This window comes from Bactrocera neohumeralis, chromosome 6, assembly GCF_024586455.1.
Source record: "Bactrocera neohumeralis isolate Rockhampton chromosome 6, APGP_CSIRO_Bneo_wtdbg2-racon-allhic-juicebox.fasta_v2, whole genome shotgun sequence".
Taxonomy (NCBI): domain Eukaryota; kingdom Metazoa; phylum Arthropoda; class Insecta; order Diptera; family Tephritidae; genus Bactrocera; species Bactrocera neohumeralis.
The window spans coordinates 47,034,413-47,052,601 of record NC_065923.1 but is presented as its reverse complement, the minus strand read 5'-3'; the positions used below and the strand labels follow the sequence as shown (position 1 = coordinate 47,052,601).

The following is an 18,189-nucleotide window of genomic DNA, read 5'->3' as shown; positions in this document are numbered from 1 at the left end:
CTTACTCTCATATGACTTTTTGGAGCTTTCTTTTACACAATTTATAGACAATACTTGATACATCAAAGACGCAACGAACCAAATGTAGAGTGTTATTAAAGGTCGTTTATCGTTATCAATATTCATCAATTCACTTTCAATTTCACTGTCAACAAACTTCACTAGATCAAAAGAAATGTGTCTGTACTTTTGAAGTGCCTCGAGACCGCATTATCTGAATCTTAATGCTAATTTTTCGATAATTTTCAATTAAACGACGCAATCGTACCTTCCAGCTAAATAACGACGACGTCATATATACTAGTTGTGTTTATTATTTATTAATTTTGTTGTTATTTTCTAGTTATAGAATGCTATCTACCTTCTTATGTCCATACATACTTATGTACACCTGTTAGATTATGTTTATACTATGTTAAAAAGGCGAGGGTCATAAAAGTCACATATATATATACTATATATCACCAGACAGGTCGGTGCGAGTAAGTAATATAAAACAAACTATTCCACCAATCACAAAACGAATAATAATGACGATAAGATTTCATGTACTTTAATAGAATTTTGGATATTTGTCATTGGCGGTACGACCTCCACCGTTCCAGCCTCGCAATATGTTATCGAATCTGAGGGACCTGCTATTAGCTACATGGGTACTGACTTCTGGATCTTGTGTGATATCTTCATTGATCTTTACTACACCGAATTCGATATGGGCAATAGCCGCATTGGTTTCGCTCCAGTTGCCTAAGTATTGTCGACCGAGAAAAATTGGAAAATTGCTTGTTGAATAAATTGAGATGAAATTATTTGAATGAGAAGAAAGTTGTTTGTACTATATGGTTTTGGGAAGTAGTTTTGGAATAATTTGTGGCGTAGCAATTTATTCTTCCTGCTAAAGGTTAGAAAGTTCGAAAAAAAACTTACTGAGTTCGATTGTTGTATGACTTCAGTTAGAACTTCAAAGAAGTTATAGTTCAGTATAGTGTTTGCAAAAACTCCGAACAAAACAATTAAAACTCTCAATTCGTAACCATATAACTCCAATAGCTTTCCCAGCATTTGACACTTGATAGCAGAGCCTGAGGTTGCCTCCAATTCTTTAGTTTCTCATATTATCAAGAGCTTCCCTTCTATGCATACAACTGGCAAAAGGTGATTCTCCTGGTAATTAATTAAATAACTGCGAGAAATACTGTGTGGATGCCCCTTGCAATTGAAAACGAGAACTTCGCTGTATAAGGGAATGGTACAAATTAAAAGACTTTTAAGAATAATATAACAGAACCTGTTGTGACCGTATTAAAAAGTTAAGTATTTACAATACCAGTTGTTGCCTTAGACGGTTTAGTAGTGACCGTTAGGCCTATGAAACTGGACCGGTTATTCGCAATTTGTTTCCTCATTATCTAAACGAGTTAGGTTACGGCTTCAAAGCACTTACCTTCACCGAGCAAAAGTGAGAATGACTGATATTGATATTGAATCGGAAAGGTTCACTTAAATATTCAAAGTTTCAATAAATAAATGAATGTTACGGTGAAACAATCAACCGAATAATGTATAGTAATTATTTTCTTTCATTGTTTTTCCATGTTCCAGAAAATCGTTACTACGACCATAGCCAGTTCAGTCTTGTGTTTTCGGGTGCATAGGTAAAGTCTTTCGACTTTTAGGCGTTTCATCATTCATTGAGAGAAATGCCAAAACCAAACAGTTTTCTCGCCTCTTTCTTCTGTATTTGGGATTACAAAAACAAAAAATAATTCAAATGTTAATTCAGTTATCTTTTTAATGCACTATTTGTAACCTTGTTCTTCTTCAATCGTTTCCATCAATTATATACATTTTATATTTGGGGCATGATCTTATAAAAGTTGTATAAAACCGAACTTTCAATATACAAGTCCGAATTAAGGAAGGCAGAGAGGATTTCATGAAAAAGTTTCCGCCAAAAAGTGGAGAACTGCCATGAGTCCTCTACATTCAGGCGTATTTTCGCAAATACCGCGTCTCCCCGGGTTATCTTAAGGACGCAAATGAACAGTGGACCCTGAGCAGTGAGGATACACTTAGGATGCTCACTTCCCGAGCAACACGTTCTCTAGGGGGATATCTCTCAGTGTGCCGCAAGACTATTGTGCGGCCTTTTTCGACCTTCTTTAAAACATTTCAAGTCCCCAGGACGGGATGGTATCATACCAGCCCAGCTGCAACAGGCTGTTAAGGTGTCATGCAACTGGTTGGCTTCTATCTGTAGGAAATGTTTAAGACTGAATTACATCCCGGGCCTGGAGGCGAGTCAGTGTCACGTTAATCCTGAAGGTCCCATGTTACGGCCACGAACTTGAGGTCCATCAGCCTTTCCTCTCTCTTTCCAAAAACTATGGTGAGGTTTATAGACTTGTTTATAAGGAGGCGCAATCCGAGAAACCCTTTATCAGAAGCACAACATGCTTCTTGTATAGGCAAGTCTGTGGATATTGCCCTGCATACTATCGTGCCATGGCTTGAGGAAGCCATTAGGGTTAGGCAATTCGCTGTTGAGACCTCCCTTGATATAGAGGGAGCTTTCAATAACGTTCTGCCGGAATCAGCCGTAATTGTTCTGAACGGTCTTGTGGTTGAATCAAACCTCAAATACTTAATTTTCTGTCTTCGGTGCGACAGAGTGATTGAAACGGAATGGGGAAACGCACTTGCTCGACGAAATGTGTATAGGCGAAGCCCACATGGTGGAATTCTCTCTACTTTTTATGAATCCTGGTCGTAAACGACCTGCTTAAAAAACTTAGCTTCCGGATTGTCTATGTAGACGATGTAGCGCTTGGTCAAAGGAAAGTTTCTCAGTGCAGCTCATGGATTGACGCAGAGGTATCACAGCGTCGTAACTAATTGGGCAGTTGTAAACGGTCTCGCCATCTACCCAAATAAAATCGAGAAGATGCAAAATCCCGGTGGCACCACTGCCGCAAATGGGAGACATCCGTCTACAATCAGCGGATACAGTGAAATATCTTAGAGTCATCCTGGATAGTATCGAAGAGGGAGGAAAACGGGCATCGATTACAAAAGTGGGGTCGCTCACTGAAAGTGGTCCTGTGGTTCTACGCCACCATAGTCAAGCCCATTATGTTTTATGTAGTCTTTATGTGGTGGAGGACTCTAGAAAAGGCCACACTTACAAAGAAACTCAAGAGCGTTAAATGGGCTGCACTCATCAGCCTGTGTGGTGTACTAAGGTCCACCCCAACCATAACACTTAGTCACCACACCGAACTCTGGCGTCTCTTTCTCTACCCATATACCGGCGAGGGAGTTGGGGGTGAGAAGAAACCGTCGGAGGATAGGGACCGTGAGCTTCTTCTGTTCTACTACTGAATAGCTGTGTTTCGCGGAAGTTTGGCCAATACTGGGCAGAAGCTGTATGGAAGAAGATTAGGTGGAAACAACGCAACACTTCCTTCTTTACTGTTCCGCGTTTGGGAGGTCAAGGCTTAAACACTTGGGAGCGCATGCATTCAGACATCTCACCGAACTGGCAGGAATGGAAATTAAATGTCTGTGCAAATTTTTATTGGCTACTAAGCGGTTTGCTAATTTATAAGTTCAAACACAGGAGTTCTTCTATGTCTCAGAAAAAACTGCATATGGTGGTTCACGTGCGATCTTCTGCAGCGAATTTGAAAAATGATGTTTCGAGAAATACGCGTTTACCATTTTACCTCAAAAATATCGATTTGAAAATTTAGTATGTAATATGAAATATGAAAAAATAAAAAAATCGATTCAGATAACAATTTATGATATCTACCGCTAATTTTATTGTTTTTTTACAGTCAATCTTTTATTTTGCATTATTCCACATCCAGAACATACTCGCTGTACTAGATAAGCTACTATCAGGTCATTTCAATTTCATAGCGATTAGGTTATTGAACAGTTAAATTGTAAAAGTCATGAAACTAAAAAAACTTTCAAAATATTTTATAAAAAAATTGTATTATCTCATGTAGATCTATCGTGAAGGCAAAGCTATTTGTTGCTCCTAATTAATTATGAGCGATGGCAGGCGAACTGATAGCTGGCAGGTATACCGTCATCACAGACTGATTCGGCTATAAAAACGATGAGCTGCAAAATTTATGGCACAGTTGTATACCATCGTTTGGTGTTACACGACATTAAAAAAAGCTAACGGTAAGAACGCTCTAACAATTGAAAAATTTCTATTTCAGAACCACAAACCTTGGATACTCTAAAATATTTTTCTTAACATTACTTTTCTTCCAACAGCAAAATGTTCAAGTTCTTCGTATTCTTCACCATTTGCGCCGCCTTGGCCTCGGCCAACATGGTGCGCGTGCCCATCTACAAGAACCCCAACTACCGTAGGACACACCAAACCGTGAAAACCGAAACAGCTTACTTGCGCAGTAAATACCATGTTCCCAGTCTCCGTGCCACCGAGCAATTGGATAACAGCTTGAACTTGGCATACTACGGCAAGATCACCATCGGTACACCAGCACAGGAATTCTTGGTACTCTTCGATTCTGGTTCCTCAAACTTGTGGGTGCCATCAGCCACCTGCCCCACCAGCAATGCCGCCTGCCAGGCCCACAACAAATATAATTCCAGCGCTTCCAGCACCTATGTTGCCAATGGCGAAAGCTTCTCCATCGAATACGGTTCCGGTAGTTTGTCTGGTTTCCTGTCCCAAGATACCGTCAGAGTAGCTGGACTCACCATTCAAAACCAAGTGTTCGCTGAAGCTATGCAAGAACCCGGTACCAGCTTCCTTTACTCCAATTTCGATGGTTTAATGGGTATGGCTTTCCAACAAATTTCTAATGACGACGTGGTGCCACCATTCTACAACATGTGGACTCAGGGTTTGATCAGCCAGAACTTATTCTCCTTCTATTTGGCTCGTGCTGGCACCTCATCTCAGGGTGGTGAAATGATTTTGGGTGGTTCCGATTCCAGCCTCTACCAAGGTAGTCTCACCTATGTGCCCGTATCTGAGGAAGGCTATTGGCAATTCGCTGTGGACAGCGGTAGCATTGGCAGTCAGGTCTTGTGCAGTTCCGGTTGCCAAGCCATCGCCGATACTGGCACCTCTCTCATTGTGGCTCCATACTACGGTTATGTAGCATACATGAACGTCGTCGATCCCGATGGTGATGGCTATATTGATTGCTCAAGCGTCAGCAGCCTTCCCGATATGGAATTCGTCATTGGCGGTACCACCTTCACCGTCCCAGCCTCGCAATACGTTATCGAATCTGAGGGACAATGCTCTCCGGCTGTTAGCTACATGGGTACTGACTTCTGGATCTTGGGTGATATCTTCATTGGTCTTTACTACACCGAATTCGATATGGGCAATAGCCGCATTGGTTTCGCTCCAGTCGCCTAAGTATTGTCGACCGATATAATGTTTGTTGAATAAATTGAAATGAAATTATTTGTATGAGAAAAGAGTTGTTTGTACTATAGTAGTTTTAGCATGGCTTTGTGATTTACTCCTACTTCAAATAATTCGAAAATGCATAGCCTTTGTCGATAGACCGCCAACTTCTGCACGATACAGAGGTCTCTAGTTTTTTTTTCACTGAATATATATCAAGAACTTTGCTTCTATACATGTTCTAAAGATCCCCGTGCAACCGAGATTTTTAGTTAAATTTAATTACCCAGACGAATCTTTCTTATTTTAGCAACTAAAAGGAAAACATTTTGTTTTAGGAAAATATTATATATAATAAAGAATTTTCAAACAATATAGCGGAAGCGGCTGGAGCTACCTTAAATGCTCTAGATATTATTTAAAGCTATTGATGGCGTTATTTAATATATTGGATATATAAAGAAGACGTTAACGAGATGATAGGAAATTATTAAGTTTTATTTATTAATATGAGGTTGAAGTCAGGGTCTAAACCAACCAATTCGTGAATGGAGAATTGGAAAGGGGGCATTGATCGGGTGGTAAACAAAGAGCAGGTTCGCTATGACGATCCCTACAGTGATACTATGTCAGTTTTTGCCTAGAAGTGGTAGTTGTTTGGTCTACCCACCACTAATTCTTACTACTCAAAAATAACTTTGTTGTATGGTCTGTGTTGCTTATATTCTAGGTCTGAGGTGTTATTCTAGGGTCCTTTGCTTCAAACCACCCTTCAAGGAGCTAAATGGTCTGGACAGCTTAAGCGAATTGTGTTTCTACATTTTTTTCCTTCTGTTCCTATTTGACTGGGTACACAGATGATATTCACCGAGTTACCTTCTAAAACTCTAAACAAACGCAATTAGACTTAGTACTGGCTATTGATATATGGATAAGATGCTTAGCTATCCACTAAAAGGTTTATGAACTTGCTGATTTGAGCAGTAATCGACTTGCTACCTTCTGTTATGCCCACAATTTCGGCTGTGTGTGTATGACTACATAATAATTCCGCTTTTCGCTGTGAAATGAAAATGTTGTGCTTAATTTCTTCTCTCGGTCGAATTGCCAATGTTCATTAACAAAGGCGAGTATGATATCATATGACATTACCATTGCCTCATACTTCATTTGTGGATGTAGATTTGTAGATGTATATGTATGAGTCAGATGTTGTGGATAAGCTCCAGAATTTTGTAGACGTTGTTGTCATAAGGTCCGTACTTCCCAGCAAGCTGGCCCATTTGACCAGTTCTAGTAGTTTAGGACGGCACTCTTTCAATAATACCATTTACCATACCACCGTTCCATTTGTTGGTATCGGATGGATGACACTTGTGTGGAGCCAGTAGATCACGTGGAGTCGTAAACCTCATTTTGAGGCAATGGCTCTTATGCAGGAGTTCCAGCTTCAAACTGGTCTCGTAATCCTGATCATTTATATATATCTAGGTATAACTCTTTGTTGATTTTTTTTAGATATTACAAACAATCATTAAGTGAACAAAAGTATTATTATCAGCTTTCTTGATTATTACGCTTTGCCAAGCAGAATCTATCAATTAACCGCCTGTTATACTTGTATCTTAACTTTCATTCGCTGCATGTGCTAGTGAGCAACATTGTTGTTGTTCATGAGTTTTTGTTTGCTGTTTCGTAATAGCAAATATCGGAGGTAAATAACTTATGTAACGATCTACTCATTGGGCATTTCAAGCCTTATAAACCCATATGACTTGATCTGCACAACGTTAACTCAACTTAGCTGTAGGGTTATAAACAATGCGTTTGAGATAGAGTGAACCACGCTACACCAAGCAACCAACAATATTTTGTTGTAATTTCGCTGCTTTTTATTTATTATTCCCACACTCTCAAAATACCATAACATTCGGTACATATCGAAAATAAATAAAATCAGTCAATATCTTTCTTTAGCCGACACATGATGGATATACCGGCCTCCAAAAGTCCACTACACTTAGATTAAAAAATATTATACAGCAACCTAGGTGTCGTGGAGAAACTCAGTAATTCTTATATGATTTATCACTTAGTACTTAGGTTTGACAGTTTAGATCCTACTTAACAATTATATACTAATTAAGATCCCCTTAAGATCAATAATAACAACTATATTGGAATAAGGAAGTGGTAATTTCCAACTTGAATACTTTGAGAAATTTGAGAGATATGAAATTTTATCTACGGCGGTACCACGCCCATTGTATAATATTTGAACAGTTTCAAGCAGACGGCTTGGCGGGCAGAAAGGCAGACAAATATATAACCGAATTAAGTCTGACTGACTATCTGACTATCCTAGGCCTCAAAGATTGATAAACATAACATTATGTACATACCTGTATACATATGTATGTATACTGCATAATATTAAGTTATAAACCACAGTTAATTATACTCAATACAAAACGCTACCATTGTTTAAATAAAGGGTGATCCATTACTTGTTTACAGAAAAATAAGAAAAAAACAGAAACTTCAAATTTAATGGTGAATGTTCGTTATCATTCGAAAGAACATTGGTCCATTCGTTCGAATATTATGCAATAATGAATGCTGAGTCTTAAGATGTATGATGGTGTTTGACCATAAGTTTAATGAAGCGCACGAAACCCATTCCATAAGGAACGAGAGTTTTCGTAATACCAGGTTGTTCAACAAGTTTTGTCGTTCGATAAGAGATGGCGTTGCTACTAGCCCAAATTTTTTTTTGTTTTGTTGGTACACTCTTCATATAAACGTACGTGAAGTTTCATTTCAATCTGTCAATTCATTCTTTGTCTACACGCGATGTAGTGTCGCCGTGTCACAGTATTTTTTTACAATCGAAAAAATTGAATATCGTGCAGTCACACAAGCCTTGAAGACGATCCACGTACAGGACGTCCAAAAAGCGCATAACACCAGAGATCAAAGCATTGAAAATGTGGTAGCAACGGTGGCAAACTTCATGCAAAGGACGGTGGACCTACCGACTGATTTCGGACATACATTTGTGGATAGGTAGACAACATGGAGACCTGGATTTCCACCTTACCCAAATACTCAGCGGGCATGGTTGCTTCAGAAGCTACCTATTTAAATATCGTCATGACTTTAGTCAATACTGTCCGACGTGTACAGAGTGTATAGAAGACTCTGAACACGTGTTCTTTTATTGCCCTCGGTTTTCTAGTATAAGGGAAAAGCTGAAAACCACCCTTGGTGGTAGTATCACGGTGGAAAATTTGACAGCACTTATGTGCGAGTCCTCTGTAAAGTGGAATGCTGTCAGCGAAGCGGCAAATCAAATTATGACAAAATTGAGACATTTAGAACAGATAAGGCGTCAGTCAGTCCGTGCAATAGAGGAGACTTAAACGTCTTCTTCTCTCCCATGAAGTCATACTTTGTCCAGTGGTCCCGTGGGAGAGATATGAGGTGGGGTAGGTTAGGTTTAGCGGATTAAAGTCCCGCACTCCGGCTTTCGATGCTTCCTCCTACTATCAAAAAAAAACAAAAAAAAAAAAAAAAAAAAAAAAACATTCGAATGCGACATTCTCACCAACATTTGGAACGTTTTAAAACTGATTAAGTGGATTTTGTGCGTCGATTCATCACTAAGATGGAGACTTGGGTCCAGCATCATAATCCCGTATCAAAACAAGAAGATAAGGAGTGGTGTGAGCCTGATTGTTCAGCTTCGAAATGAGTTCGTGGCCGGAAATCGGCCGAGAAGGTTATGGCATCAGTTTTTTGGGATGCGAGAGGGATTTCGTTTAAGCTCGAATTGTTGGAGCATCCATCGTATTCACCAGAGTTGGCCCCAGCGACTTTCATTTGTTTTCATCAAATGAAGCGGTCCTAACGGCTGTTGAAGCGTATTTTGCAGACCTTCCGGATACTCACTTCAGAAAGTGTATTAATGTTCAGGATATTATACTGAATAATAAAGTGTGTTTTGAAGCATCAAATTGTGTCTTCTTTATCAAACGACAAAACTTATTGAACAACCTGGTAAAGTGTAACGAATTGTAAACGCTCTTCAGACGTAAGTCTTCCCATGATGAAAAGCCCAACAATACCGAACAAAAAAATACAAATCTGATCTGTCAAAAAAGCTATTGAAAAAATTACCTCTATTTGGATCACCCGTTATTATTATAATGTGGAATTTTCTGTCAAATATTTATGAATTAGTTTCAAATGCTTGATATGGAAATAAAATTGCTGCGTCATTAAAAGTGTGTTTGTATTAGAAATCCTGATAAAACTGGAAATAACTTGCTTGGTCTTATCTTATGGACGTAATTTTTAGTTAGCCACCTGACACGGAAAATTATCTAGATGCAAATGTTATTAAAGTTATATAGACCCAGACAGTCTAGAATGTCTTCATGTACTTGTATTTAATAGGGACATGCTTGTAGGAGCAGTATGCTTATTAATTTTATATAGTTTCAATCAACTGGAACACTAGAACTTTTTAAAAATAACTACGCCATATTTGAAGACATTTTTGTTCAAACATTTCTTTAGAGCACGAGAATGAAGAGAATCGAATGAGAAACATGTCCTTCTGGCATTTATTGGGATTCCTAAAAGTGCCAAGAGCAGCATTACTATATATGAGGATGACCCTACCAAATTCATTTGTGATAACGATAGAGGTTGAATAAGTGATATCTGAACTACTAAAGTATGCTTACAAAAGATCTGCACACACCACTTGACCTTTCCGGTAGGACAAATCGAGTGTTAGCTGTTGGAGTATGGGTTCGAAGCATAAAAACAAGTGTGAATGCGTTATAAACTGGTGTCTATTTCCGAATTTTTAAAAACCTGCTACAAAACTCGTTTCGACGGGAAGTTCCTTTAGATTTTCAATTGACTGGTAATCAACCCAAAAAAAAAACACAAACAAACAGGAGGAGATATTGCAAATAAAGGCGTGAAATCCCAGATATCGCTAACCATATTTGCACAACACAGCAAAGTTGCATATTGAAAGTTGAAAAAATTTAGTCCAGAGCAAAGATATCTGTAATTAATTTATTTAATAGTAATAAGTTGGAAGAATACTTTACTAAGAATATCACCTAATCATAAATGATTTGACATTATTAACGCTTTCATTCACATTGTACAATATATCAAGTAAGTTTTCGATAAACTTTGTTGGCACATATTTTCTTATAAAAAGTTTACATCCGATTGACCTGATTCCAATGCTAATATCCCGGAACCAGCCAAACAAATTCGACTCGACGCAACGTAAGAAATTGAATTGAATGTGTGCGCTGGCAACGAGAACGCACCGCCGTAGAAGACTTGGTTGGCCCAATAAACGCTGACAATTTAATCAGCGTCGTGCTGGAGAGCGAAGCAAACTGGGGGATTATCAAGAAATTCGCAGCAATATTGCTACGGAGCAAAAAGCGGGACCTGAACGCGAGTGCGCTGATGTAAATCTGTCAATGAGATAAATGAGACATCACCCTGAAGTAATACTAATTTGGTAGAGGCGGGGTTTTTAGTGACCTGCAAGTAGCACATGCCGTTGCTGTGACGACAGCACTGATGATGCGAAAGGCATTTTACACGCCCTCAGACAGAAAAAACCAACAACAGAAGTATTTATAAATTTACTAGTAACATAGAGAAAACCAAGGATTATTTGTTATATCATAGTCGTGTTTAAAAAATCTTGAAACTTTCTCACATATGAATTTTTGGAGCTTTCTAATACACAATTTATAGGCAATACTTGATACTTCAAAACGGTACGAACCAAATGTAGAGTGTTAGTAAAGGTCGTTTATCGTTATCAATATTCATCAATTCACTTTCAGTTTCACTGTCAACAAACTTCACTAGACAAAAAACAAAAATGTGTCTGTATTTTTGAAGTGCCTCGAGACCGCACTATCTGAACCTTAATGCTAATTTTTCGATAATCTTCAATTAAACGACGCAATCGTACTTTCCAGCTAAATAACGGCGACGTCATATATACTAGTTGTGGTTATTATTGATTGATATTGTTGTTATTTCGTTGTTATTGAATGTTATCTACCCTCTTATGCCCATACATACTTATGTACAACTGTCAGATTATGTTTATATGTTAAACAGGCGAGGGTCATAAATGTCACATACGTATATACTACATATCACCAGACAGGCTGGTGCGAGTAAGTAATATAAAACAAACTATTCCACCAATCACAAAACGAGTAATAATGACGATAGACGCAAAGTCTCTGGAATATTTGGCCAGCTCCTTTGAAAATACAATTTTATTACCTTTTTCTAGTAAATTCTTCATATACTTAATACCCATATTACACTATATTTTTTTGGTTTCGTCTGAAAAATGACATTTCAAGTCTCTAGAAATCATGTAAGGGCACACTAGTTTTGTTCGGGAACTGATCACTATTCCAAATTAAATATAGACAACCATGAGTCAAAACTAACCTTCCTGAAGTTCATATTCCTTCTGACCAAGAAGTATGTATACATATGAGATTGACAGAAATGTGTAATATGAAGTAGCGAGGCCTGTCAAAAGCATTCCAAGTGCGCTCAAGAAACTCCCAAATAATTCCAAGCTTTTTTTAAGAATACTAACTACTAAGTGCATATACTATATAAAACAATCAAATAAATTTTGATTGAAAAAAGTGAAGTTATCGCCAATCTTCAAATATTAGAGCACTTGTTTAATTAGCGTCGAGAGATTATCAGAGAAAGATAGGTTACAGAAATGGAGTATATAAGGGACGAGCTGCAAAATTTATGACACAGTTGTATGCCACTGCTAGTGCTATACGACACTAAGAAAAAGCTAACGGTAAGAACGCTAAAACAATTGCAAAATTTCTATTTCATAACCTCTGCAACTTGAAATTCTAAAATATTTTACTCTTAACCTTTCTTTCCAACAGCAAAATGTTCAAGTTCTTCGTATTCTTCACCATTTGTGCCGCCTTGGCCTCGGCCAACATGGTGCGCGTGCCCATCTACAAGAACCCCAACTACCGTAGGACACACGAAACGGTGAAAACCGAAACTGCTTACTTGCGCAGTAAATACCATGTTCCCAGTCTCCGTGCCACCGAGCAATTGGATAACAGCTTGAACTTGGCATACTACGGCAAGATCACCATCGGTACACCAGCACAGGAATTCTTGGTACTCTTCGATTCTGGTTCCTCAAACTTGTGGGTGCCATCAGCCACTTGCCCCACCAGCAATGCAGCCTGCCAGGCCCACAACAAATATAATTCCAGCGCTTCCAGCACCTATGTTGCCAATGGCGAAAGCTTCTCCATCGAATACGGTTCCGGTAGTTTGTCTGGTTTCCTGTCCCAAGATACCGTCAGAGTAGCTGGACTCACCATTCAAAACCAAGTGTTCGCTGAAGCTATGCAAGAACCCGGTACCAGCTTCCTTTACTCCAATTTCGATGGTTTAATGGGTATGGCTTTCCAACAAATTTCTAATGACGACGTGGTGCCACCATTCTACAACATGTGGACTCAGGGTTTGATCAGCCAGAACCTATTCTCCTTCTATTTGGCTCGTGCTGGCACCTCATCTCAGGGTGGTGAAATGATTTTGGGTGGTTCCGATTCCAGCCTCTACCAAGGTAGTCTCACCTATGTGCCCGTATCTGAGGAAGGCTATTGGCAATTCGCTGTGGACAGCGGTAGCATTGGCAGTCAGGTCTTGTGCAGTTCCGGTTGCCAAGCCATCGCCGATACTGGCACCTCTCTCATTGTGGCTCCATACTACGGTTATGTAGCATACATGAACGTCGTCGATCCCGATGGTGATGGCTATATTGATTGCTCAAGCGTCAGCAGCCTTCCCGATATGGAATTCGTCATTGGCGGTACCACCTTCACCGTCCCAGCCTCGCAATACGTTATCGAATCTGAGGGACAATGCTCTCCGGCTGTTAGCTACATGGGTACTGACTTCTGGATCTTGGGTGATATCTTCATTGGTCTTTACTACACCGAATTCGATATGGGCAACAGCCGTATTGGTTTCGCTCCAGTCGCCTAAGTATTGTCGACCGATATAATGTTTGTTGAATAAATTGAGATGAAATTATTTGTAGGAGAAAAGAGTTGTTTATACTATATGATATCGGGAAGTAGTTTTAGAATACTTTGTGACAAAGCAATTTACTTCTCTTACAAAAAGAATATGAGAATGGGAAGTTCGAAACCAACAGTACAACTTAGGGATTTCAAATGCAAAGCACTAACCTTCACAGAGCAAAAGTGAAAACGAATGATATTGATATTGACTGGAAAAGGTTCACTTAAATATTCAACCTCTCAAGAGTTAAATGAATGCTACTGTAGGACAGTCAACCCAATAATGTACAGTAATGTTAAATTGGTGATGATATTAGGTTGTCAAATATCTCCCTTCCGCTTTTTTGCTCTTTATTCAATGTTTTATAAAAAGTGTTACAGTGATCGGACTTAGTTCAGATATGCGCCGTTTCGTTCGATAATCTGTTTCCATCTAGACGGCAACTTCATAATACCCCCTCTAGTGGATTTGTCTTTAACGGATTAGAACTTTAAAACAGCGCGATTTTCGGCGTTAGTGAACTCCATGTTTACACGTCTATAACTGTTGAACGCAATATCCAAACTAATCATGCGTCGTTTTGTAGGTTGCATCAAGACCTTTCAAAGATGTATAGTATTGCCAGATACGAGCTCTGTAGCGCTTTATACATAGTTCGCGAAATTCAAAAGACAAAAAGGCGTAAGGGATATACTTTCCAACCTAATATATGTCATTGATTGTTTTACCATGTTCGAGGCAATCGTTAGAAATATTTCTATGGTATATGAATCCCATCAAATGCTTATTTAATCATAATCTGTTGACTCTTGTGTTTTCGTGTGGTTAGGTAAATTTGTTCGAAGAACTACCACCCGTAAATCAATTGCAACCGCTGAAGATCAGTATGGTGAGGACTTTTACAAAGCCACAACTATTAGATCAGAAAATGTTGGTATGACCACTTAAGTAACAATTTCCTAACACACTTGCTTTGGGTCACTCTCTCACCTCTGTGATACAGCAGTTTCAAAGTATGGAAAGAAACTTACTTAAAAAGGTAAGCTCACATGGAGAAAGTAAGCCCAGGGAAAAATCATCAACTGCAAATACTACTCCTTTTATCTGCCACATCATACGGTAGGCAAGCCAGACAATAAAACAACAAAAGTAAGAATTGTCTTCAATGCCTCAAAACCCCCTAGCGCGGGAATACCTAAATTAAATGATTTTTACGGAACCCACACTCCCACCAGATTGAATGCTTCTGGTATCAAGTTGGCGTATATTCAAATACATATTCAATGGGGACGTTGAAAAAATGTATCGACACATAGTGGTACATAACGACGAACAAGATTTTCAACGAGTCAAGTAGTCCACTACGCGAATTCAAAGGTGTTAAAAACACAGCCGTAAGTAGACGATATTCTGTCTGACAGTTGCAGTCTTTCACAAGCACGAGAGTCTTTATCACAAGTAATAAATGCCCTCAACACCGCAGGGCTTCTCTTAAAAAAATTACGGCAAATCACCCAAATATATTAAGAAACATAACAAACGAAAATTTGTTGGACACAAGTATTTGCGATATCGGAACAATTTTCATACACGACTGAGTCTATCCGCATTATCCGCCATTACAAAGAGACAGGTTTTTTCCCCGATGGCGAAAATTTTCAATCTCGCAGGATGGCTTTCGCCAATTATTATACAAGCGAAAATCTTCATATAGGAACTATTGCTGGACGGAACCGACTGGAACGAATAAGTGAAACCTCTTCGCTTAGAAAAATGGTCCCACTTCGCAAACATCTGAACGATATTTCTCATAATGCCACCCAATGGTTAATATAGTCTCTTGATTATTGGTCACAATCTCCCATGCACTACATAATCGACCCCAGAAATTCCAAAAATCAACACTTTGAACACAATACTGGATAATGCCGACATCCTTAAACGATTTTCATCGTTTTCCCAAACCTTCATATTCACAAAAAGCACAGTACGCTCTTAACGCATATAATCAAATCCTATTGATAAAGGGAGTCCCCCTTAGTTCTAAGCCCATTCCTGGATACGAAGGTGTTCTTTGGCTTGCTAATTCAAGCCAAACGAATAACGAACGCCATCCCATCATTATACCAGAAAAGTCTCAACTTGCCACTTTATTGATAAGTTATATCCACATAATAATGCTTCACGCCGAACATCGCCTCATGCAACACATGGTCCGCCAGCAATTTAAAACTCCCGACTTAATCTCCAAATAAAGAAGTGCATTTTCATACGCAAAATCTACACTATGCAGAAGCAGAAGATGCGAATACAGATTATGGTATTATACGCAGTAATATCGCTCTGCCTTTCTTCATCACAGGTGTCGATGTGCTGGATCTTTTCCGATAAAAGCGTCCATGTTAAGGTCTCCAACTCTGATGAAAGACTATGTAGCTGTCTTTGGCTGTTTTACGACAAAAGCCATGCACCCCGAATTTTACACTAATCTGACAAAGGAGACTTTTCTTCCGGCATTTGCTCGTTTTGTCGGACGACGCGGCTTTCCAAAAGAAGATAACGAGCGATAATGGTAAAGCCTTTATAGGCGCTCAAAGAGCTACCGAAGAACAGTCTGTGGACTTTATTAAACACGTATCACCTGGGATTGTACAAAGGTATGCGTTCCAAGATATTATTATTAATTCGCAATTTGGCACAGATAACACTGACAGTCAAAACCAGCTTGAAAAAATGTTTCTATGATAGGGATTTTACGCGAAATTTAAATTAAAATGTCTTACTCTTTTTTGCCCCAATAGCAGAATTATATGCAGCACAAGCAGAAAAAAATGTTATGAGGGTCGAATAACTTGTCTTCGAGTTAACACGGCAGCAAATTCATTTCGAGAAGAACGCGCTTAAAATAGACTGATGAAGCTGATTGAACTGAATGTCTACCCTTTTTAACTCAAAAACTATCGACTTGAAACTAAAAAAATCGATTTAGATAACTTTTATGATTTCCACCGCTAATTTCATACTTTTTTACAATGAATCTTATATTACGCACTATTCCACTTCCAGAACGTACTGGTTGTAACTAGCTAAGCTACTATCAGGGCATTTCCATTTCAAAGCGATTAGGTCATTGAACAGTTAAAAAGTAAAAGTCATGAAATTAAAAAAACTTTGAAAATATTTGATAAGAAAAAATGTATTATCTCATGTAGATCTATCTTGAAGACAAAACTATTTGTTGTTCCTAATTAATTATAAACGATGGCAGGCGAACTGATAGCTGGCAGGTATACCGTTATCACAGACTGATTCGGCTATAAAAACGATGAGCTGCAAAATTTATGGCACAGTTGTATACCATCGTTTGGTGTTACACGACATTAAAAAAGCTAACGGTAAGAACGCTAAAACAATTGAAAATTTCTATTTCAGAACCACAAACCCTGGATATTCTAAAAGATTTTTCTTAACATTACTTTTCTTCCAACAGCAAAATGTTCAAGTTCTTCGTATTCTTCACCATTTGCGCCGCCTTGGCTTCGGCCAACATGGTGCGCGTGCCCATCTACAAGAACCCCAACTACCGTAGGACACACCAAACCGTGAAAACCGAAACGGCTTACTTGCGCAGTAAATACCACGTTCCCGCTCCCCGCGCCACCGAGCAATTGGATAACAGCTTGAACTTGGCATACTACGGCAAGATCACCATCGGTACACCAGCACAGGAATTCTTGGTATTGTTCGATTCTGGTTCCTCAAACTTGTGGGTGCCATCAGCCACCTGCCCCACCAGCAATGCCGCCTGCCAGGCCCACAACAAATATAATTCCAGCGCTTCCAGCACCTATGTTGCCAATGGCGAAAGCTTCTCCATCGAATACGGTTCCGGTAGTTTGTCTGGTTTCCTGTCCCAAGATACCGTCAGAGTAGCTGGACTCACCATTCAAAACCAAGTGTTCGCTGAAGCTATGCAAGAACCCGGTACCAGCTTCCTTTACTCCAATTTCGATGGTCTTATGGGTATGGCCTTCCAACAAATTTCTAATGACGACGTGGTGCCACCATTCTACAACATGTGGACTCAGGGTTTGATCAGCCAGAACCTATTCTCCTTCTATTTGGCTCGTGCTGGCACCTCATCTCAGGGTGGTGAAATGATTTTGGGTGGTTCCGATTCCAGCCTCTACCAAGGTAGTCTCACCTATGTGCCCGTATCTGAGGAAGGCTATTGGCAATTCGCTGTGGACAGCGGTAGCATTGGCAGTCAGGTCTTGTGCAGTTCCGGTTGCCAAGCCATCGCCGATACTGGCACCTCTCTCATTGTGGCTCCATACTACGGTTATGTAGCATACATGAACGTCGTCGATCCCGATGGTGATGGCTATATTGATTGCTCAAGCGTCAGCAGCCTTCCCGATATGGAATTCGTCATTGGCGGTACCACCTTCACCGTCCCAGCCTCGCAATATGTTATCGAATCTGAGGGACAATGCTCTCCGGCTGTTAGCTACATGGGTACTGACTTCTGGATCTTGGGTGATATCTTCATTGGTCTTTACTACACCGAATTCGATATGGGCAACAGCCGTATAGGTTTCGCCCCAGTCGCTTAAGCT

General features: G+C 39.4%; 4 protein-coding genes across 10 annotated transcripts in view; 3 read left to right on the top strand and 1 right to left on the bottom strand.

Moving 5' to 3' along the window:
- Positions 1-18,189, bottom strand: part of LOC126762568 (regulating synaptic membrane exocytosis protein 2) — a 421,139-nt gene that overhangs the window by 272,270 nt on the left and 130,680 nt on the right. The window lies entirely within an intron of this gene.
- On the top strand, positions 4,148-5,484 carry LOC126762597 (lysosomal aspartic protease-like). Its single transcript, XM_050479468.1, has 2 exons — positions 4,148-4,200; positions 4,297-5,484. The coding sequence occupies exon 2, from the start codon at positions 4,301-4,303 to the stop codon at positions 5,420-5,422; it is 1,122 nt and encodes a 373-aa protein (XP_050335425.1). The 5' UTR covers positions 4,148-4,200; positions 4,297-4,300; the 3' UTR covers positions 5,423-5,484.
- LOC126762596 (lysosomal aspartic protease-like) lies at positions 4,148-18,187 on the top strand. Of its 2 annotated transcripts, none has more exons than XM_050479467.1 (2): positions 4,148-4,200; positions 17,061-18,187. In XM_050479467.1, the coding sequence occupies exon 2, from the start codon at positions 17,065-17,067 to the stop codon at positions 18,184-18,186; it is 1,122 nt and encodes a 373-aa protein (XP_050335424.1). In that variant the 5' UTR covers positions 4,148-4,200; positions 17,061-17,064; the 3' UTR covers position 18,187. The 2 variants fall into 2 exon arrangements, with proteins under 2 accessions (XP_050335424.1, XP_050335422.1); XM_050479465.1 differs by lacking the exon at positions 4,148-4,200 and adding an exon at positions 16,927-16,965.
- LOC126762599 (lysosomal aspartic protease-like) lies at positions 12,410-13,587 on the top strand. The gene has a single exon (XM_050479470.1). It carries the CDS (start codon positions 12,410-12,412, stop codon positions 13,529-13,531), a length of 1,122 nt encoding a protein of 373 aa, XP_050335427.1. The 3' UTR covers positions 13,532-13,587.

Coding starts and splice junctions, on each gene's coding strand:
- LOC126762597 (XM_050479468.1), top strand. CDS start 4,301: ATGTTCAAGTTCTTCGTATTCTTCACCATTTGCGCCGCCTTGGCCTCG.
- LOC126762599 (XM_050479470.1), top strand. CDS start 12,410: ATGTTCAAGTTCTTCGTATTCTTCACCATTTGTGCCGCCTTGGCCTCG.
- LOC126762596 (XM_050479467.1), top strand. CDS start 17,065: ATGTTCAAGTTCTTCGTATTCTTCACCATTTGCGCCGCCTTGGCTTCG.